This window comes from Anopheles darlingi, chromosome 3, assembly GCF_943734745.1.
Source record: "Anopheles darlingi chromosome 3, idAnoDarlMG_H_01, whole genome shotgun sequence".
Classification (NCBI taxonomy): domain Eukaryota; kingdom Metazoa; phylum Arthropoda; class Insecta; order Diptera; family Culicidae; genus Anopheles; species Anopheles darlingi.
The window spans coordinates 13,401,467-13,424,687 of NC_064875.1; the positions used below are offsets into that span (position 1 = coordinate 13,401,467).

At 48.4% G+C, this 23,221-nt stretch overlaps 4 protein-coding genes across 4 annotated transcripts in view; 2 read left to right on the forward strand and 2 right to left on the reverse strand.

Annotated features, from left to right (window-relative positions):
- The window catches only part of LOC125958278 (uncharacterized), a 2,796-nt gene extending 1,547 nt beyond the window's left edge, over nt 1-1,249 (forward strand). Inside the window, exon 3 of the mRNA XM_049691525.1 lies at nt 1-1,249. This exon is cut by the window's left edge and continues 1,067 nt beyond it. The gene's annotated coding sequence lies outside the window, so the exon portion shown is untranslated.
- Nucleotides 1,250-1,491: 242 nt separating this feature from the next.
- LOC125958286 (zinc finger protein 595-like) lies at nt 1,492-2,429 on the reverse strand. Its single transcript, XM_049691549.1, has 2 exons — nt 2,265-2,429; nt 1,492-2,202 (listed from the first exon to the last, which is right to left on the reverse strand). Exons 1-2 carry the CDS (start codon nt 2,364-2,366, stop codon nt 1,492-1,494), a joined length of 813 nt encoding a protein of 270 aa, XP_049547506.1. The 5' UTR covers nt 2,367-2,429.
- Nucleotides 2,430-3,370: 941 nt separating this feature from the next.
- Nucleotides 3,371-5,399, forward strand: LOC125958290 (uncharacterized). The gene is made up of 4 exons (XM_049691553.1): nt 3,371-3,769; nt 4,048-4,224; nt 4,453-4,578; nt 4,762-5,399. Exons 1-4 carry the CDS (start codon nt 3,598-3,600, stop codon nt 5,004-5,006), a joined length of 720 nt encoding a protein of 239 aa, XP_049547510.1. The 5' UTR covers nt 3,371-3,597; the 3' UTR covers nt 5,007-5,399.
- An 11,830-nt stretch (nt 5,400-17,229) lies between these two features.
- LOC125958272 (alkaline phosphatase 4-like) lies at nt 17,230-21,833 on the reverse strand. The gene is made up of 3 exons (XM_049691519.1): nt 21,364-21,833; nt 18,064-19,200; nt 17,230-17,974 (listed from the first exon to the last, which is right to left on the reverse strand). The coding sequence occupies exons 1-3, from the start codon at nt 21,491-21,493 to the stop codon at nt 17,508-17,510; spliced, it is 1,734 nt and encodes a 577-aa protein (XP_049547476.1). The 5' UTR covers nt 21,494-21,833; the 3' UTR covers nt 17,230-17,507.
- Between the last annotated feature and the right edge of the window lie 1,388 nt (nt 21,834-23,221).

Consider the following 23,221-nt stretch of genomic DNA (forward strand, 5'->3'; position numbering starts at 1 on the left):
AGGCGTTCCTAACTGGTGAACCCGAAGGGACTGAGGAGGAGAGACAGAACATTATTGAAACATTCAATTTTCAGATGGCGAAGCATTACGGTTCCTAAGCGCGAAACAGATTGATCCAAAGAGAAGATGGGCATTGAATTGGAATTTATTTTATTTACTACACTAGTCAAAGCGTCGATCGCTGGAAGATGCAATTCTACGATGCTCCGGCAACTGCTCAATCACCACCGGTGTGGTTTATTTGCACATACAACATTGACAGCCATATAGAATAGAAATTATGAATTTGTTTTATATTTTTTTACATTTCGACTCTCCCGTACGTTTCAATAAGTTTTCGTTATTTATTCAAACATTTTTTTGTTAGATGTTCCTTTGAAACTTTCGCCGAGACAAAAATGCTGCAATACCAAACAAACTTAAACTTAGTTATACCAATAGTGCGAATGATACTGGATGTCAGTCGATGCCATTAGGTTACTCCCTAGTAGTAATATTACGTTAAGGTATCAAAGATGCGCGAACCAGGGCAACTTAATGATACACCTTTGAACCCACCGATGGATTTATGTTTCTTATTTCGCCTTTTATTTTGCTAACCAATCTTTAGTGCAGTCCATTTGTAGATGTGTGATTTATGTTTTAGGTACCGTTCCCTGATAACCTACCGTTTGCCATGTATGGTGTATTATGTGTGCTAGTCGCTAAGTGTGTAACAGACTCCATATACCAATCAACAACATTCAATCCTTCGATCAGTTAATCAGTCCGTTAATGGGCAAGTTTAAGGTTTTTTTTTTATTTAAATCAATCCAATTACTAATCATTGGTCCGTTCGGCATTGTTCGCGTGTTCCCTTACTGTGGCGCACGATATGGCTTCGCCGTTCTAGGTGTATTTTGCGACGACCAAGGCATTCGGCGCACAAAAGTCATCCTACAGGAGAAACGAGTTCATGTATCCGTGTCTCAATCAGCTAGTGTTTATCGTTAGTTTGTAAGTCCGAATGTGCGATCCTTGCACCCGGGGTTTATGTCCAGGGGGGGGACCTGCAACCGTATATAATGCTCGCACGAAGCATTATATTCTACTCTACCAACTTCGTCTTTTAATCGTAGTGAAACGTAAAGTTTGCTAACTTTGTCGCAAAAAGCAACAAAAAAAAACGTGGGGACAAAAATCATTTTGGCAAGAAATAAAGTGGCGATGAAGGCGATCTTCGTATTATATTACCATTAAAAAGGCTGAGTTGGAGTTTCTTTTTATTGATAATAAAGTAATTACTACTAGTTAATGCTAATCCATGGTGTACAGGGAATCGAATCATACTAGCAGTACAAATAATTTGTCTTATAATACTTAACTGGTTTGGCCAAAACTGATGGCCACAAAGGATGGTGCAAACTATAGTAGAATTTTCCACCATTAATACCTTCTTGTTGATAGTTTACAGCTACGTCCGGTTCGTTTCAAGACGTACAGAAAGTTGATTTAACCGATGGTTTGTTGTTTTTTATCTTTTTCACAAAGATCCCACTTCTTTCCCGATGTACGGCATTTGTGCTGGTTAAGGTAGCGGATGCATGAGAACATTCTCTTGCACTCGTTACACCGGAAAGCCGTTGGATCGCGGTGGAAAAGGATGTGCTCGCGGATTGTGGTGATATTGTTGAACTGTCTATCACAACACTCAAGGTATGCAGGGACATCGTGCATCGTAGAGGAGTGTTCCTGCAAACTTTTGAATTTATCAAAGTCGCGATCACATACGCGACATCGCAGGGAGAAATGTTCAGCCACATCCTTCGCACGAATACTCGCGGCAGCAGGTCGTGTTGTGATCGTTTCAGGAGATGTAGAATTCCGTTCATATTCTACAGAAGTATTGCCTGCTGCACTACGAAGGGTCATTCTGCGGCGACGATGTTTCTTTGGCTTTGCGTGCAATGCCTCCGCTGCCAGTGGTTGCTCTTCGCTGCCGTCTTTATGAGGTGGCATATTCTGAGGACCACCGTCATCTGCATCTTTTCCATCCATTTCAACCACGAGTTCATCTTGGAGCAATTCAGCGGCAAGTGGAAGTGGAGATCGGCTCATTATCTGTCGAATACATTCACGTTGTTTCACTTCGTTGTAGAAGACGTCGAAATCGTGAACTTTCCGCCAGCACAGTGAACACATTGATAATTGATCCAACCGGTCCTAAAACGAATCGAATATCAATATTCGGAATCTTATAAAAAATCATAGCGGGACTGTTTTACCTCGAATCCAAAGTGTTTCTGCACGACACTTCGGTAAAGATAATTGTTGGCAAGAGTGGAATAATCGCTGCATGTTTCTCCGCAAAAGGAACACTCTGCCATTGTTCTGCTTTAGTTAGAAACTTTTAAACTAAAACCACACGTGCAGGATACTTAAACAACCCCACCAACTACTAGCGTTTGAAATATTTTTGTTGTCGAAATAATTGTTTGTTGTGTTTTTCTGTACCAAAAATATGCGTATTCTATACGTGAAAAATGTACCATTTGGTAATAAAACGACATGCGCAGGACATGCTTTGTAACGCCTTCGATGCTTAAGGGATGCTGGTGTTGCACGGACAGCAGTACTCAAATTCAAATTCAATTCAAAATAATCACGTGTTGCTGCTCGGAAGAAAGCGAGTCTTTATTGTGTTGTAATGAATGCTAGATCCACTTTTTTTAAAGTATCTATGTACCTATGGTTCTTGTTATCTCAAAAGGAGAATAATTATTTACTCTCGAGCATAATTTCCCAATTCATAATTCTTTTCCACCACTTCCATACGCTTAACGGCCTAACTCAGAACAGGTAGATGGAATCATCCAGAACGTGCTCGCGAAAAGCCCCCGTTGCGATTGCGTTGAATGATTGTGGGCGCCACGTTGGCGGGAACTTGAGTGAGCGCATCTCGTATGGCGTTCCGCAAAGTTACGCTGAAACTTGCAGGCATTACATTGATAAGGGTGGTCCCAACTCACCTCCCTCAACCTGACACTGGCCTCTGAGATCGATGTCAAGTAGTGCAGTTTTAAGTTTCTTATCGTCGAAGCAATTTACTGGCTCGCTGTTTTCAAATCTGAACCGCGCGATTCAACAACTTTTACGACGCCACGTGCCGAGGTATCGAAGATTTATTCCGGAAGAAGAAAACTAAAGAACCTCCTATCTCTGCCCGCTTCTGCGTTTAAGCATTTCTTCTTCCGGTGATCGAACGGGAACGGGTGAAAAGTTGCCATTTGTCATCACTTTCCCTCGATCGATGCAATAAAACGAGGCTGATAGTGGTGGGCGTGTGAAAGCTCGAAAGACTACGGTAGGAGGAAAGTTTACGACGAGGCATCGTTTGATGATAAGATAATCAACCGAACTGTTACCTGTAGATACCATTTCTTGGCGGTTCACCCGTTGTTATCGAACCACCCGTGTCTTCCGGAGTTGCGTCTTGCTGATAAGCCATCTTTTTTCGTTCTTCGGACGCGACCACACGGTGGCTGCTAGTGGGCCCATTAGTCGCAATAGTGGTTCGGGGTGTCCAACAACTACAAGCCATCGAAGAGAGTTTACCGGATGTTTCCTACCTTCAGTGCCGCAGGTCAAAAACCGCCCGTGCGGATTGGCAATCTCCGACGACAATCGCGTCGATCATCATCATCGTCATCATACGGCTCGGAAATGAAAGCAATTTATCTGCTGTCCGTTGGATTGATTTATCTCCTGGTCTCGGAGGTAGCTAGTCTCGGTAGGTACACCCCAGTGTTGTTTCCTGTGGTTCGACAACGATGGTCGTCAGCGGAATGGACTGTTTCCAACCTTACAAACCCGTTGCCCAGAAGCCACCATGGCGAGAGGCAGCTGAGGTGACGATGTGGCACAATATTTGAAGAGTCAGACGGGCAAAAGGAAGGAAAAAAAGAACCCTGACCCGGTTGGTCCTCGTACCACACATCCAACCAAACGCTACACCATTCGTACGTTCGTTCGTTCGTTCAAACATTGCGGATCTAATTCAATTTTCAGAGGAACCAAACACGACACTGGTGCCGGTCGAAAATTACAAAACCAATCCGTACTGCTTCCGGTTCACGTGGCTTGGCCCGAAGTACAACAAGGATACACCGTACAAAAACCTCAGCTGCGAGAATGTCCTGAAGAAGGCGAAAGGCATCCCGTGCTTTCATCCGCTGGTCATAACGAGTGAGTATAGGACAAGACCTTGCGACTCCTGGTGTGCGGGTGTGCGTTACTGGTGCGTGCTTCTGCTTCTGCTAGCGGAACACTACAATTTGTTTTCTCCCTCTTTTTTTCTCTGTGCGAGAAAACATTGTTTCCACATTTTTCGGTTGTTTAATTTGTTCCGTGCGGTTGGCTAGGTATCTCTGGGCAGTGTTTCAATGTGTTGTGTTTTCTTTTCGCCCCGAGCAGACAACACGAACATTCCGGATACGGACTACATGTGGGAGGAGTACAAGGACAAACCATCGCAGATAGCCTGTCGGCTGGTCCGGGGAGAGATATGTGCTCGGTTCTCCTACCGTTACAACGGGGCAAGTACGTTTTATCGACATTGTTAGCCGCAATTCGGGGTGGTGTTTGTTTATTCGCAGTGCTGTGCTCACTACTGTCCGCTACTTCTACTTTTTTCTTTCTTCCTGTCTCTCCTACAACTACTTGGTGCATCTTCCTGCTATCCTGCACACCTAACGAAATGCCAACGAACGTGGTGAATCGTAGTCGAGAATATAACCTACATGTGCGCCAAGTTAAACGTGGACAACGAATCGTCCACCACTAGCAACTGTTACAAGGAGGATCGGCACGGTCGTGAGATTGAGGTGTGCGTCTGTGAGTCGGCGGCTGGCCGAACGCCCTGCAATCGCAGCGCAATGATGTTGGCCGATAGTGCACCGATCGTACCGATGGCGCTGGCACTGGCCGTGATTCAACTGGTGCTACTCAAGTGCCTGCAGCTGCGGTAACGCTGGGTGCCCAGAGCCTACTGCCCAGGAGGCACTTCTCACTCGCAGCCTGCACTGTGTTGTGCTGTAAAAACAATGTTCCAGTAGCTGTTGATGCCAGCTCAAATGGTCAGACAGTTAGAACGCTAACCTACAGTGAAGTGGATGTCTGCGAGAAAATTCAAAATGGCGTCATACCGATGAGGTACGCTATAAGTCAAGCTCTTATCATTCGCCGTGCTATCTTTGTAAGGGAGACGCCAGAGCTTGTCGATGTTGATTTATTAGTGTAAGTGTAATGCAAGGGTGTTAACAATAAGAAATGTAAATTGTTCGTTAACGATAGTGAATACAGTGTTTAGTGTTACGTAATTTTTTGTCGCAAATTAATGGCGATAAGAAGATTCCTTCGCCTCCTATCTTTTCTAATTTGTGTTTGTGCCAAAAAACCCAAAATTCTAATTATCTTCCTCCAGTTATTGTGAATCTAGTAGCCAAATAGTAAATTCAGTCGACGTAAACACATCTTTGCCACTAAATTATTGCAGAATACTAAAGATATTATTGCTCTTTTTGCCACAAACGAACCACATTCAAGCAGAATTCTCCAACCACTTCCTAAATATTCCGATTTCAAGCTTTTCAAATGCCTGTTAAAAAGCGGAATGGAAGGCTAAATGTCACAAAACTAGCTTTCCTTTGATTGCATAATATTGATTTATTGCTGCAGATATCTAGCGTTCGCCCAATGCTCCCGATCGATCTCGCCCGTGAGCACCGGGAGCCTCTTATCATTTGGGCTCGTTCTGTCAGGCACCCAAAACCACAAAAAGGGACACCGTTCGACCGTGAAAAAGGGCACATCACACATTTTACGCTGACATTAGCAAATTAATGACCATCCATGCGCATGCCATCAACCCCTTTACGACGCATCATTCTGGACGGGTTGAACGGTCGGTTGGGTCGGTTGGACCGAGGGTATTTCCAGAATCCCGCGAAGTGAGCTACCCAGATCACCTTCTGGACTGACTGCTTGGGCCGGCCTGGTGTCTGCTGGCGACAACTTCGAACGCTAACCGCAGCGCAGCGTCAGGGGTTATGCTGTGAGGTTCGGTGACTGCATTTGGACGTCGTCGTTGTCGTTTTCGTTGGAAGTTAGTGTAACCAGCAAGTAGGCAGCAAGCGAATGAGGTTTTCGCCATTCGAGCTGAGCTTGCAGAAACGTCGTGACCGCTGCTGCATCCGTGGAAACTTAACTCTCTCGCTCATCATCATCGTCACGACCACCACCAGCAGAGCCTCGGTGCACTCCGCTGCCACGTGGTGTAATGTTTCTCAAAAGGCCGACGAGTAGCAGCCGGATGTTGCGCCGAATGCTAATGGCCCAACCGATGACTGCTCTCCCACTCTCTCTCTCTCTCAGTGTTTAGTTTCGGGGGGCTTTTCTGAGAATACGTCCGCATAATGCATCCGTGCGTATGTTCGCTCCATTCAAACCACCCTGCCTCATCATGCAGCATCAAAAGGCGAGCCTGCATTCGCAGCATTTGATAGCATTGCGTGAGCAATCGTTTTTGTGTGTGTGTACGTGGATGTGTGCACGCCGGTCTGTCTGTCTGTCCGTGGACCTGCTGCTGCTGCTGTCCATCCTGCAACCTGGGTGGCTGGGTGGCGACACGGGATATGGATGCCTTGCGTTCCTTCCCCCCGCTTCCGGCGCTGCACCCGAACGCGGAATTCTCATTTCATATGCGGCAGTGTGTTATTTGATATGAGCTTTCAGCGTTATTGAATTTTCCATTTCCCGGGCGCATCATGCACACCACCACAATTGCATTCTCTGGCCAGAGCAGCAGCAGTAGCGGGAGGAACAGCAACGCATTTATGCAAATTACGTAAAACGCATTTCCGTGCGCTTCAGCTGCCAGTAGGATCGCCGCCGCACGACGGTCGGTGGTGACTTTCGCTTACGGCTACACATTTTCAATAAACAGCCAGCGTCATCATCATCAACAGTGCCGGGTTCTCGTCCACGTCCACCACCCAGCCCAGAGGGGGAACCGAAAGCACGTTTTTGTGGTGGAAAGTTTTGCTTTTCGCGGTTAGTGCAGGCCATCCAGCTAGCATCCAGCCAGCATCACGGGGGTCGTCGGGATGTCCTGGGTTAATTGCGAGATCGCACTGTAATATGTAGCGTGGGACGGGGTGTGGTTTTTGCGATGTCATAAACTCAACCTCGGGATCGGGATTTGCTCGAATAATTTGATGGCAATGTCCCGGGGGGGAATAGCACCTTCATTTGATAATGCGTTAACGGTGTGCCATAGAGGGTGAACCAAAAGGACTTTCCTGTTGCAAGTGCTTTTAGGTTAATGCCCTAGAGAGAAAGGGTATGTGCTTACTTTCGAGTTTCGCAAAAATGTAATCTCTAGAAAGTGCAACTGCTGCAGAGAAGCTTTCGTACCGATTATACAATGACTTAAGGGCATATAAAATATATAAAAACTTAGATTTAGGAGTAAGCAAAACTAACAAGACAAATAATTAACGCTAAGAGAGAAAGAGAACGGGAAAAAACGTCGAAAAACGAAAAGACATAAAAGGGAGACGATCGTCAAAACAGTGCAGAGCCATATAGAGGGTAAAACGAGATGAAACTTGCGAAAGTTCAAAATTGAATTTTGTTTAAGAAAACTGGTAGTTCAATCCTGAACGACGTATTGCATTTTAACTTTCGCAACTGCACTGGATGATGGCAAGCATCAGAAAGCTTACGGAGCGCCACCGGACGATTAAAATGGATGACTACCTTATTGGTGACACTACATAATTCAATGCCGGTTCCGGTAGAAAATGGCTCTCTGTCCGTTACCCTGTCCATTATGCATTCACGTCGTTCGAAGTAAAAGTGAATTCAATCAATGCAGAACCAACACCAGCCACCAGCCGTACCGGCAGCAGCAGCACCAGCAGCAGTACAGCCAGTACAGTGCGCTTATCGAACACCTAGAAGCAAAACGGACAATCTCTGATGTCCGCTCGTAGCCGTGTCGTCGTGTTGTTCACTGTCTAAACATGCACAACGATTCCGGTGCCGGTGCCGCATGGCAAGTCAAAGCCAAACGCCATGCAAATCGCAATCCGAATATAGGTTGATCCTCTGCCGGCCCGTTCCGAAGGGATTCGACCGACGTGGTTCGACCGGAATTTCGAAAACGTGAGGTGAGACGATGTTGTAAAGAAACATGTTGCAAAGACATTTCCATGGACAATCGTTTCCACTCTTCTCCACGTTTGGACCCCCGTCCAAGATCGCGTGGTATCTTGGTTTCACGCAGCAGGGCGACAGCTTCATCGTTCCCTTGGGAGTGGGAAAAGTTTTGTCTGTCCGCTTCCAGAAACATTCGCCGAAAACAGATAGCGGCGTTGTGGTGAGGCGTTTGCCACCCGCACTGGTTGCTTGCTTGCTTGCTTGCCAGCAACCACGCCACGTAAAATGTGCTACCGTAGGCTTCCGTGCATCTAGAGCACCAGACTGTGTCTTAGATGGAGTTGAAGGAAAGGGTGAAGCATGGAAAAACATCGTTCAAACATTCGAGCACTGGATTGCCGGCGGAATGGGCAGCGACAAGTCAATGCAAACATTCAAATGAAGATATTTGTTGTCGTACCAGTTGCCCCCCTCCTGCCATCTACTTTGCTGAGGGGGGGCTCACAAGAGGGCTATCGGTTATCGATTCTTTAATCCTGCACCCTGGACTCTCGAGGTCCACAAATTATGCATCGAGTGCAGAGAGAACGAGAGAGTCACGGACAAATCGGCGTAACGATGGAGCCGATGTAGCGATGCAGGCGCTTCCGATCGCTTCGACGTGTCTCTGGCGTGTCTTCTGGCGTGTGAGAGGACCGGATGCATGCTCCCGGTTCCCGGGATCCTGGGTCCCCTAGGCCTGTCAACGCTCGGTCGGTGGTGCATCAGCATCGGCACAAACCATTCCGATCACGTTCTGCTGTGCCGGTGCCTTCACTGGAGACGGGATATGCACATTTCAAATGCTGGCTGGACCTGGAACCTGGTCCTTGTCCTGGACCTGGCCTGGCTTCAAACTCGCACGTTCGTCCGATGATGAACCCCTTTGGAACGCCGATCCGTGCGAGCAATTGAATGGACCGAGCGAAGGCAAATTTGTCCGGTTCCGGCCGTCCGTGGGAGGGGGGTTTCAGGTTTGTCAATGTTACCAGGTCGTCCTCTGTCCCTCTGTCTGTCAGCAAATGTCGTGTGATTTGTAACCATTTTATCCCTCGGACGATGTGATTCCTTCCTGCTAAATGAAAAAAAAGTATGCTTTCCTTTCTGAATCGTTTCATTCTTGCAATCGTTTCTAATTTATTCAAGATCCTCAACTAACCCGAGAGAGAAAGAGAGAGAGATGCTACCGGGATTAAAGTAAAATGAAAATGGAGCTTCCGAGGGGGTGGACTCGATGCTCGCTGCAAATTGAACGAAACGAAGCCCAACGAAACGCCCAACGGACACCTTAATCTCCAGCCGGAGCCGAAGCGGGACAGAAACAGCGCGTTTCAGTGTATTTAATTAATTTTAACAAATTAATTTAAACCTACAGCGAGCGATGGTAATGGAATCCAAATTACATCGCACGCGGACATGGACCGAATGGAGCGCATCTCGAGCGCAAGGCAACCGTCGCACTTGGTGTCTTCAATCCACCTGGTCCGGATGGGATGACACATGCGCCATCGTCATCGTCATGTCACCGTACGCCGTGCCGTGCCAGGCCAAAGCATCGGTAGCAATATCCTACGCGGAATGGAGCGGTTAACTGAAGCCTGAAATTCGTTGCTATTTGCCGGTAATTAATGGCTTCCTACGTAAATTGCGGCAGGCGGTGGCGATGGCGACGCGTCGATGGTGTTACGGTCGCTACGGACTACGATCTGCAACAGTGACGGTTGTGTATGTGTGTTTGCTTATGTCAAGCGACATCCTGCGAGTCAACACGAGTCGGTGTCAACAACGCAAGGACATATTGAGCTGCCGGTTGGTGAGCGCGCAGCATCAAGTGAGCATAAGAAATGCCTTCTGCACCTTCTTAGCATAACAATTAACACCGGGAGTTGGGAACTGTCGTCAAGCAGTCGCCAAGCAGCAGCTCTCTGGGCGCCATCATGGCACCCTTTTCTCCTAGAAAGGGGTCCTTGGCGACCGTTAGGCACTCCCCCCCCCCCTCCCGCTCGTTATTTATCGTTTCAATTTACCAGTTAATGTGACCTTTCCTCAGCCCCGAAGAAAAGTTTCCTGGGCAACGTCATCCATACGTGGTAGTGTCTACGGTAAAAGATCTTCGCAAACGGGCAATGGGCACAACCTGGCACCAACCTGGCACATCCCGGCACGATCGTCCGGATGGTTGGTTCGTAAAATTTTAATTAGCGACCGATCGTAAAACACCACCACATCCAGGATGCGTATGAAAAGTGTGGCCGTTGTTGGTCCGTTGGTTCGGTACCGGTGCCGGATGAGGTTATAAATTTGATCTCCTTACGTGCTGTGCTACCGCACATCGGTGTCGGCTTCTCGGCTTCGGGAAAGGCGAAGGTTGGTTGGCCACAGAACCACCGGACTCCGGTTTCCTGGTCCGGGATGGCAAAAAAGGGGGTGGGCCAAAAGGTGATAATTTTCACGTGCAATCCAACCCAGTGGCCGGCTCACAGGTGGGCGACGATGAATCGTGTGAATCGACTTTCGACCGGTTTTAATCCCTGGGTAAATATTGCTCCACGAGATTGGTCCATTTTTCGCTCCCCGCTCGGGTTTCGAACACGGTTTGATAGTAGATTATCCTTTAACCCGGTTCGTTCAACCACCAAACCCAGGATAACCCAGGAGGCGGTCACCAGCGTGTGTGTGTGTGCGTGTGTGTTCCATGGTTTTGTGCATCGTATCGGAGCGCCTGGTTCACCGGAATGCTTCAGACACACCAACAGGTTGGAGGTCTTTTCGAGGTGTGTGCTGCTGCTGCTCGGATGCTGGCTTCTCCACCGTATGCATAATCAAACGCACATTCCTTCACGCCGCCGGATGCTGGGAAATCCCGCCCTAGAGTACTCCCCCCCCGGCTGGCGGTGCAGCAGGCGGAGAAAAGCGGCTTATGGGGGTTTTCGGTTTTCGGTGGACATTTCGATGCTTCTTGATGGATTTTCACGCCACATGGAAGCGTATGCTGCTGCAGCCCGTCGGACAGCATCACTGGTCTCCGCGTGGTCCGTGGTCTTCGGCTGCAATGTAAAGAACACACTCGACCCTTTATGGGGAAAAGTTTTCGAGGGAAAAGACCCAACTCGTCGTCGTCCTCCTCGGCTACGAAGTCCTAGTTGAAAGTGTGCGGCTAGAGGTAACGGTAAAGGTAAAACTCTTTTGCTTTTAACTGCTACCGGTGATATGGCAGCATAAGAGGAACACCGGTGAGAAGTACACCGGCACACAGACACGCACACGTATGCACCACTTTATGCTCGTGCGGTATTATGGGTTGAGTTGCTCCGCAAAATCGGTTGACTGCCTTAATGGTGACGTTGGTTGGTATGCTCGCTCGAACATATTCTCTGGTTTTTAAGGGGAAACGGCGGTTGAGGGAGTGCGGTAACAGGTTCGTACCGTATGCGTTACGGCATCCTTCATCACCCCAACACCACCACCGTCAACGAGCGAAAAGCCAAACATAAAACATTCATTAAAGCAATGGACAAACATCACTATCTTTGGTGACGCTGGGTGGCCTAGCTATCATTTTGGTGTTCGTTCGTTTTTGGGGATTGCGTGACTCACTTTAAACGATGACAAGTTGTTCAAACAGCAAATGTTTGAGGGGAAAGTTTTTCATTTTTTTTTGTCAATTTTAAGTGGCTTTATGTAAAGTATGCTCAGAATATCGTTTCATTCTGATCATAATGCAGCCCAAAAGTTCTTAGTTTGGTCCTTGGAACTTATCAATTCACCTTCCCAAACAAGCAACAGCAAGGTAGTTCCGGAAGACACTTTTAACTGTTATTTATAATTAGTTTTTTGATTTGCCATCCCATAGCAGGTCCGGGGCAACGAGGCACGACGCAACAACTATAAACCACATTACCGAACCCGGTGCCGACCGACCTGTTTCGCTTGAGAAAATTTGACCAGAACCGGGGACAGACGCCGGGTAGTTTGCCAAATTGGTGTCGTCTTGTCGAAAATGGAAATACTTAAGCAAACATCACCTTGCCACCTCTTCTCCAGGCATCCCTCCGGTCTGTAGCTATCGATAAAATCAAAGTACCCTTGGGGAGGCGAATAGGAAGGCGGCTCGGTTGCTACCGTTACCTTGACGGCTCCGTTTGTTTGCTCGAGACGCTTTGATCGAGGTGTGCTTTTTGGTTCTGCTGGATAGTCTACTTGGACCGACGGTACTTGGGCCGGCGCATCTGAAAAGGACATCTTCTAAACGCCTAAATTGCCCAAGCAACTAGCACCAGCAGCACTCTTTGCATGTTTAGTTACCTCAACATGTGCCGTTGTTCACTTTCACCCGTGGTTAGGACGGTCCGACAGAAGATACTAGGATACGTGATACGTGAGGAGATTCCTCATGCGGCGCCGTGGGTCCGATAAGAGGTTCGTCCCATTTCGTTTGTTTGCCTAAGGTTCTCAGAGCCGGAAACCTGTCTTTATTCGTGTAGGTGTGTATGGTGCATGCATGCTTGCCAATCTGGCCGCCGAGCGACCGATGGTTTCGTTTCAATTAAATAAAATGTTTCCCTAATGGATGAAGCCCACTCACGTTCGACGTTAAATGGTTGCGGGAGTATTTCGAGATAGTTGCTGCTGGCCAAGATAAGGGAACTGTCGAACGCAAAGCCAAAGGCGTCTTACGGTGAACCCGTACTCTGCTCAAGTGGGCTCAAATACACCGACGCCCCTTCCCTTTCCACTCATTTCTATTGATTGAGTTTTCTGTTTTCTTCGTCGAGCCTGTTGGTCAGCGTAGGCACCAGAGACACCACCGGTGGGGTGGCCATAGGGAGGGATAGTGTTCGGTAATGCCGGTGTGCCGGTGGACCGGAGCAAGACTGTCAGAACGAATTCGGTTAAATTTGAAATCTATCAAGCGGCTCAAATTGAATAAAAATCATAATTTGGGCATCGGCACGCCAGGGTGAGGAATGGTTTTTTTTTTATGAAGTGCCAGGCGCCTCCTTTCGGTGGTGCAAATGAAACTCTGTTGCCGAGCGTTATACCGTGTGCCAGTCTGGGTTATTTTCGGTGTCAGACATGCATACTATGAATGTTAAATCAAATTACCGGAGTGCATGAAGTATTGAAAAATCGTTGAAATCATTGGACCTGAATTGAAATTGAAATGACAATGGAAATGAAAAGAAATGCTTGGTTGTTTTTGTTTTGCAACAATAGTTTTAGACAATCTTTTCTTAATTGTTTGTTCAATAATTATTTCCTCATATAACACGCCTTATAGTTATAGAACATACTTCCTTTTGTTAACAATCAGCATCAGGTATTCATTATCAAGAAAAACCCGTTCACACAGACAGACTAACAAAGTTTCCACAGCAATGGTTAGTAGGCCACGAAAACTAGCTCCTGTCGATACATCAAAGTAGGCAAACTTTTGCATCAAACGGTTTACAATATGGTAGACTTATATCGGCTTAAATCGGGGCCAGTATTTTCTGGTTGGAAAAGTTCATTCTACACCAGAACAATGTTTAAATCGGCTTCGTGGTAGCTTAACAATAAACAACGCAAACGGCAGATTACGAAAGCCCTGCCAATCAGATTGCATGCTGTAGTAACATCATCATCACCCTCTTTCTTTTCGCGAAGGTACAGGCACGGGTTCATACATTTTTATCATCCTGCATCCCAATCATACTCAGCACAAAAGAGGACAGCGAACGTCAGTGCAAAAGCGCACAAAAATGATTCACCCATCATTGTTACCCCGCAAACCAGGCCAGCCAGCCAGGTGCACTACCGGCTCGCGCTACCACTCGCGATCCACGCGATGCCTCAATTTGTCCGTGCTACATATGCCTGAAACGGATTATGTCCGGTTGTCTAGCTTACGGCAGGATTCTCGGTCCCACAGCTCCCTCCCCTTCTGCAGTGCTGGGGGTACTGTTTGGCTTTCCACACGCCACTCAACACCACTCGAGCGGTTGCTGCCGTGAAAGCGCTCCAACCAGCCGCAAGTGGCTTTTGTGGAGTCTCGCGATTGACAGCAAAAGAATAGGCTACCCGGGATTCTGTTGCGCGAACTAATGGCGCTTCGACCAGTCACTGATCTGACTGACCACCAAACACACACACACACACACACACACACACACACACACACACACACACACACACACCTGTCGTCATGTGGCACGCGTGTGTCGATGCATTGTGCTGCAGTGGTGCAACGATGCACAATTGATTCCATCGTGCAGTGCGAGTGCTTCAACCATTTTTTAATATCCAGCTCGGCCAATCTGGACTGGAACCGGGGTGGGCAAGAGGGGAATGGAGGATTCGTTTGTTTTTTTTTTATAAATGCTAGCATACGAAGCCTCACATCGGGTGTGGTTGGCCACACTCACGCGAAGGCAAGTGGCATTGTTTGTGGTGCATTGTTGCATCGATGAGTTGCATTTTCGAGTTGCTATTCGAGTGTGATTTCTGCAAGCAAACAAAAGAGCTAGCTGTTGCCGAACAAGTAACACGGACTCTATTCTTTGTAGATTATAATTGTTTGCCTTTGTTGGCACTGATAGCATAGTGCGGTAGCGTTTTTTTTAACAAAAAAAACAAACAAAAGATGAACCATGGTCTGTACATTTCTAGTTGGATTGTTAGTTTTTCAATCAGCGAATGAAAGTTTTCCGATTGATATGATATGGATACAATGCTTATGCGGATTAATGTTTTTTTAAAGGTTTGTGTGCACAACATCATTCCTCAAACAATGAGGCGAACTTTCATAAACCAAGGACTCTCTAGGACCGCCGTACTCGCAACATAATACTTAATCTCCCCGGGGGGGAAATACAATCAATCTCATCGTTGGCGTGTTTTCGCACAGGGAATTACATCATGGATATCTACCTCGATGACCGGTCGGTACGCAATCACCGAATCGAAACGCATCGTTACCGTTTATGATATTGACCATTACGATCCTCCCACTCCCGGATGCAATAGCATAAGCATCGTAGAGCACGTTAATCGAAGGCATCGTCATTAAGCTAGAAACCTTGTTCTCGCCTATCGATGCCCAGGTTGTAAAATGGGTGTGGATCGGGGGGAGAGGGGACCACCGAAAAGTCTTAACGTCCGCACCACCCGAGTAAACCAATTTTGGGAGTACCTCCTGCTGGCCTCTCTCTGATTGTGTTCTCTAAAATGGGCGCAGGCCGTTTGGAATGATAAATGAAATCGATTTTCGGTCCAGAATCACACCGGACCTCCAGATTCCAATCACCATTTCGATCGGGATGCTCCGTGCACTGCCTGCGCTCGGTAATAATCGGTAACAATTCTTGCAAAAATCTAGAACCATTCCAAAAAAGGAGCATCCGATAAAATCGCCAATCATGTTATCGCATCCTCCACCACCTGCTGCTGCTGCTGCTGCTGCTGCTGTGTGTGTTTGTACACCTGTGCGTGTGTGTATTTGGAATGGAAATCCTGTTTCCATCCTAGCTGAGCACCGATGCGTACCGATGGTTGCGCTGTTAACGATGCAGATCCGTTAAATCTGACCAAATTACAATCTATGTCGTACCGGGGCGGTCCGACAATAAGCTAGCAGCAGCGTGTACCATTTACCCGGTTTGTTCGGTTTGTGGAGTGGGTGCGTGGCTCGTAAAACGACATAACGAACCCCCTATGGAAGCCCATTATCGAGAGACCACACGAACGGGAACATGGTAAAGTAAAGCTGGAAAAGATTATCCTATCAATGGGTGCACTAGAGGCTGGGTGCAGCAGTTTGCTTGCAGGGGTGCTATCAGCATCCTTGGCTCCTTGGACCATATAGTTACGGTCGCATGCTGCTAAGAGCTAGTACCAGATTATCGGACGATCGGAGTTGAAGAGTTTTAAGAAAAGATGCAGCTTGCTATTGAAAAGAACTGGACCATATTCAATAAATTGAGCTTCGCGGTGTACACCAGAGCTCTAGAAGATGGGTTCCAAGTATGGGATTGACAGCGGAAATAACACAAACAAATTTAACAGACCATTTAGCTTAGCATATTTATGATTTTGCTACTACGCTGAAAGGTTGTGTTGAAGCAATTTACACAACACCAGGTGCAATGTGTGTATCTTTTACTTTGTCGATTGAAGTACAATTGATACCCGATCTAGGAGTACGTATTTCGTGCTAAACCGTGTTCATGTCAACGTCATGGAAAACAATGAACGTCGTACGATGATTCCTTTCCATACCACTATGCTTCGGTACCACGTGCAAAGTGTTAAGCTCCTAAATTGTTATCAAAAGCTGCTGCAGATAATATCTCATCTCACCTTGAGCAACACGGCCAGCTAGGATGACGACCACGATACCGCTGTATTATTACACATTATCATCATCACCTCAAGCTGTTTCCGTTTCAAAGACTTCTTGTGGGACGCAAAAGATGGATAAACTCACCTGTTCTCCCATGTTGCTGGAGCAGCAGCAACAGCAGAAGCAGTGCAGCAAGGTGCATCACGTGGCTTTCCTCCGGTAGCTCGCGGCAAACCATATATTTATGGTGCATCGTGTGTAATAAATGGTGTACCAGCACGTGCTACCAGCTTCTCTAGCTTCGCCAAACACCCAGCACAAACACCCAGGAGGACGCTTACGCGTCCCTGTATTCGGCGTGTCATTTGTTACCTGTGTGTTTGTACGCCAGCTTTACGTACGATGGTAACGATGAATTTTAAGCTCACGAGAAATGCGCTCCGCAGGAGGGAAGCTCGCTGCCCTGACGCCCTGCTATGTTATCTCTTGTGCACCGAACGTGTGCACTATTGAGTTGTTACGATGCAACAAAGGAAATTACTCATGAAATATTAAAACATGCGCGTAAAGTACTTCACGGCCGGTGACATAGCAGGAACCTGGCGTTGGTGAGAGACCCCTGGGGGGGTTTTTATACTTCAAACGGAATGGCATTTGCCTTTGATAGAACGAACGGAAAGGTGTGTCTCGTCTATCGAAAAGGGCGTTTGAAAGAAACGGCTTTCAATTAATACCTGTGCAGGATCTTTTATGCACAATGTAATGGAAGAAAGAGCGTAAAAGCAGCTGAGCATAAAAGAAAGAAACGACGGGCGGAGATAGTGTTCGTTGGAATATCTCGATTCTTCCACTTCACAACATCTATTTCTAACACTTAACCCACATACAGTATAACAAAATGATACAACAGAGCAGCACGACACGACAGCTTGGGCGTTGCGCGTGTTTAAAAAAGATTCCGCACGACAAGCGCGATGACTAGCGCAATACTGGTAGTGGTGGTGATGATGATGGCCGCCGGGTGCGATCCAGCCGCTCCCGACGATTGATTAAACTCGAGCCGGAACTCATCATCGCAGGCCACGTTGAGCCGCTTGGCCGGTCCCATACACCCGGCAAAGCTCATCACGTACGCGATGTAGTTCTGCTCGAAGGTACCACGCACAAGGCTAGCCCCGGGCCCCGCCGCAAACACGGCCACATCCTCACCACCGTGCGTCTCATCGCCGAGCGGAAAGGCGGACAGATGGCGGTAGGTAATGTCGGAACGATTGAGCTGGCCCACTTTCACCCAGGTACCCCAATCGGCGTCCTCCGTCAGTAGCGTATCGTTCCAGCGGTGCTGCAGGAATCCGGGCCCATTGGCATAGGTGATGGTTTCGTAGGCCGTCGCATTCGGTCGATTACCGAAACCTGTTCACGATGTAACAAGGTAAGAGGTTAATGGTTAACAAAGGTCTAGTAGTCTGAGAAAAAAGGAAAGGCCGGAACTCATTACTAACCTAGAATATCATTGCCCCGGTCCGGATATCCATTAAACGTCATCGCATGGGAATGATCGGCCGTCACGATGATGAGCGTTTCGTCCAGATCCACCAACTTGAGGGCCGTCTCGACGGCCCGGTCCAGTTCCACCACTTCGGCCAGCGCTAGATGTGCATGGTTCTGATGATGCGCATGATCAATACGTCCACCTTCGACCATCAACGCAAAACCGGCACTTCCCGGTCGTTGCAGCACCCGAATGGCGGCCTCCGTCATCTCACTAAGCGACGGTTCACCGTCGTCGTCCCGGTTCCGTATCGTATCGTAGCTCATGTGATCGTCCGCAAACAGCCCGAGCAGATGGTCCACCTCATCCAGCGCAACCGCCCGCAAATCGGCCGTCTTCCAGGCGTACTGCGCTTTCGTACCGTTCTTTAGCTGCTGCCAGTCATTCACCAGATTGCGTCCGTCCGTCCTCAGGCAGGGCTTCTCCATCGCCCCATTGAAGCGATACTCCGACTTTAGATGATCGGGAACGGGTGCACCGAAACAGTTCCGTCCACCACCGAGTATCACATTCATGTTCCGGCCCGGTTCATCCTCAACCAGCTGCCGGGCAATATCCTTGATGCGGCTCTTCATCCCGACCGGTATCTTGGCACCGCACTCGTAGTTCCGGTTGATCGTGTGCGCATAGCAGGCGGCGGGTGTGGCATGCGTAATGCGTGTCGTCGTCACGATACCCGTCCGTTTGCCTTCCTCTTGGGCCCACTCCATGAACGAGGGGACCTTGGCCGCCTCCAGGTTCGTTTCGGTGATCGTGTAGTCAGCACCGACGACGCCGTACCGCGTTTTGATGCCCGAAAACATGGCCGTCGCAGTACCGGCCGAATCCGGTACCTGCCGGTCGGTGTTGTACGTCTTCGACATGCCCGTGTTCGGGAAGGTGTCGAAGCTGAGCTGCTCCTCCTCGCCGGAGCGGCCAGCACGTTGGCCCTTGTAGATGCGGCCGGTCGAGAGCGACGCGATGCCCATCCCGTCGCCGACGAAGATGATGACATTCTTGGCCACCGATGGTTTCATGCGACGGTTTTCGTCGTACGACAGTACCTGCTTCAGGTAGTTCTCCGCCGTTCGCTTCCAGTGGCGTGCATCTAGGGGCGGCAAAGGGAAGGGAAGAAAACATACCGAGTTTAAGAAGGAAAAAGTAATTCGCAATCCGCGTACACCACAGACGAGACTCTTTACAAATCGATCGTAAATCCATTACGGTTCGTGTGCATGGCATTGGGCAACCATGAGTGGCCCAGGAGACCAGTTAATGGGAATGCAAGGGAACAACTTTTCTCCGAAAACCGGTCCCACGAGCCACGCGGACCGCGCACTAAAAATAGATTCATTTTTCTTAATCGATCGATCGATCGACCGATCGGCCGCAGTGGAAACTATGTCGAACCATGAAATGTCACCTTTTAGAGTGGCGGGGGTCCGCGCGAATCGTAGCCAAGGAAAACGATTGCCCGGCAGGGCAATCGAAAGCATTATGCAACCAGCATGCACCGCGGGCGGTTCCTCCTGCTGTTGGACACATGCTGGGCAATTATTTGTGAAAATAGCCCTCGCGTTGCACGTGTTGGTTCGTAGCAGCGTTCGAACGGAGGGGTGGCGTTAATCTTGAAAGGGGATTGCTGTCGTCGTTGCCACAGATGATAAGCAAACGAAGGGGTTCCGGTAACAGTAATCATCGGAGCGTCGGTAGCAGGTAGTGATCAATCATATGTGCGATGCGGATGATCTGAGGTGGTGAGCACGTTTTCCGACTTGGAGTGACACAACCTGATGGGCTAGACTGGTCGATGTTGCAATACGAGGCGTATCGTAGTAGGCTTTACAGATGCAAGATGCAAAATGCTTATCCTGTTTCGTGCAAAACACAAACTTGTATGTTGAGTATAAGCAACAAAAATGGTGTTGATTGTTGTAGGTATTGTTTTTGTAACAGATGATGGCGTGTTACCTTAGTTGAAGGAAGGTTATTCAGTTGAAGACCATTTGGTTTTAAATACCGATTGGCAGAAATGCGAAATGTCAAAGAACGAAACAAAAACAAGATTATTTTGCCAGTCGCGATAACGCGCCTATCTTCACGCATAAGATCACGATCGCTTCTAGCAGCATAACTGGAATTGAAATGTTAAGTCATCGAACACAATCTTCAGCCAGCGAATGGCAACAGAACACAAAGCACGCAGAAAAAAAAGAAACAAATCCAACAACTTCTTTAACGGACTTATGCCTTGCCTAGGTACCTTGCGGTTATGCAAATCGCGCTCTCGCCAATCGGACCGAGCATATTTCGCCTGGGCGTGAGCGTTAATAACCTTCTGCTCCTCAAAAGCGACCATGAACTAGAGGAAAACCGTGACACTAGCATAAACTGCAACCATATAGGGGAAGAAAAAGTAGCCTCAAAAACCTCTCGAATCGAATCAGGTGAACGTGCAATCGGTGACACTCCGTGGCTATCAAGAGGGGCACTCGCTGCCTGGGGGGCTTGTCAGGGCCGTGCACAATGCGCCACGATGCCAGGGTCTAGTCTTTCCACCCTATCAGCATACCAATAAGAAGAAAAATGGCCATCAACCACTGGCTATTGTAGTGCGCGCTGTACGGATGGCATTGACCGTTTGGCGTGGCGCGCGCTCGCGTACCTAACATGCGCACGCTCTACTTCGGACCCCATAACCAATTGAGATTGTTTTTTTTGTGCCTCAACTCAACGCCTACTGTGCTGCTGGTGTGCTGGTGGTTTGTCGCAAAAAAAACAAACCGCTTTTGCAAAGTTTGCTAGAAAGGCCGCGGTTTTTGGGGAGGGGGATAATTTTCAAAAAACAAATTTGATTGTCAACCACTTCACTTCTTTCATTGCGACGCGTTTGCGCTCGTTCGACTCTCGTTCGACTGTTTCTGCGCAGTACATCCGTTCAACCGATTAAACGATGTACATTCAACAGCACCTCCAGCTGTTTCAATAGCTGCGTTAAAATGGGTAGAAAATGCCACAAAATACCACACTGCCTTTGCGATTCAGGTGCTGCTACTAAACACACTACACTTAAACGACCATCTTTAGCAGCGGGCTAGACGATGTGCCGTCAACAACGCCTGCCATCGATCGATTGATGAACGAACGAACGGTAGAACTTGGTTTCGGCAACCGTTAGCAAACAACAGCAAATAGAGAGACTGAGCGTAGCGGTTAGTACATATTGATGATTACACGTACACGGAGAGCGCCGAGCGAATGTGGAACCTACCGTCGAGATTGGGCGATTTGTATACGGACGCTCCCAGCACACGATCAATATCACAGATTAGGACGAACAATAGGCCACTTAGCAGCATTAGGAGCAGGCGGTTCGATGCGAACCTCACGCTGGACGACATGTTGCTGCTGCTGCTGCTGACGTCGATGACAATGGCGACGATGGCGATGAGTAGTAGTAGATTATGCGGCGATGGTACACCGAGAGGACGGGGAAACTACTTCGAACACTTTCGCCAAAAATACTCAACGCCAACACGCGCCTAGTACAGCATCTGGGGCCTCCTGTCCGTGATTGTAATCCGTGACGATCGCACCGCACCGCCTTGTTCTACACTGGCCGCACTGCCGGAGACGACTGGCGACTGCCCAACTGCCTGTGCCGGAGCCGGAGCTGGAGCTGGAGCTGGAGAGCGCACTTTCGCTGCGTCTCGCGATCGTCGATCGCTGCCGAATGCCGTTTGCTGACCTTCACTAGGCCCGATCGGGCTTAAATACGGAATACACTACTACTGCAGCCCCTCGGCAGCCCCTGACAGCTTTTCGGCCGCATCACTACCACCATGCGGTCCCTGCTGCTCCGCCCCGCGGACCTTCCAGTTCGGCTGAGAGAACGATCGAAAGGCCTAGGCCAGGAGGGGAAAGGGCCAACCAAGCGACAACAACAGGTGAGAACGGGTTGCGGGCGCGATACTGTTTATCGTTGGGTTGTAAAGTGGTATGAGAGAGAGAGAGAGAAGGAACAACGAGTGATAGGCGAGAAGTTGGGAGTTGATTGGATGACAGGATTGGCGAGCTTTTGCTCCTTTTTTCGTGGTTCCTCGGCGCGCACGCACACACATTCTCGCCTAACGTATGGCTCACGTGCGCGGCACGCTTTTCGAACGCCAGCACGACGTTACTCTCGCCGTCATGCCCGCGCGTCGCTCGAACATTGTGCCTATCTGTGTTCTTCGTGTTTGTCAAACAGTTTGTGGCGGTAACAGTGCCTCGCTGTAGACATTGTTCACCTTCTCAAACACACCGTTTTGATAGTCGCAGGTTGCATCTCTTTGATGATGGATAAAGAAGGGAAGGCCAGCGAGCAGCGAGAGTGCTAATTGAATCCAGACGAGACCTTAATCGTTCAGAACATGAAGGTATTATGAGGGCCACCTTCTCCCTCCTTTATGGTTTACGTGGTGCTCTGTTCTGGTGTTGTTGATGGCGATGATCAGCGTCGATGTTACACGATTTGGTGTTTGTGTGTGGATCGAGATAATGAGGTGGATCAGGGCCGCGGGATCAAGATCGCGGACGGGAGACCCTAATGGAAGCCCATCGATCGGTGATGGTGTGAAAAACCGTCACCATTCTGGGGACACCATTATAAACAACGGTAGGTGTTATGCTCGCCGATAGCTCATTCTGAGAACGAAGTTTGCGGCTTGACCTTGCCCGAATTCGTGATCGCGAGATTAACCGTTGATGCCGCTGGGTGTTAAAGTGTTGTTTGTTTGCTAATGTTTGCAGAGCATATTAGAAAATGGCAACATTACCATCGGATCGATGTTGTTAAAAACTTGAACCAAACTGTGTGCTACAGTGCGATCGCTGTAAAAGCCAATTCGAAGCAGTGTAATCGAGGATCGCAGCGTGTTATTACACCAGCTAGTGTGCGCACACAGACACACAGTCGTTTGGTAATGATGGCGCCCGCTTGATTCATCCAGTCCAAACCGTTTAACAGCCGTTTGTGTTTGGCCCTTTAGCGATAGCAAAGGGCCTGGTTGATGAGCCATGTTTGACAAACCGTGGCCACCCCATTCCCCTTTTACGATCGACGCATGACAGTGTGCATTGTGACGTCG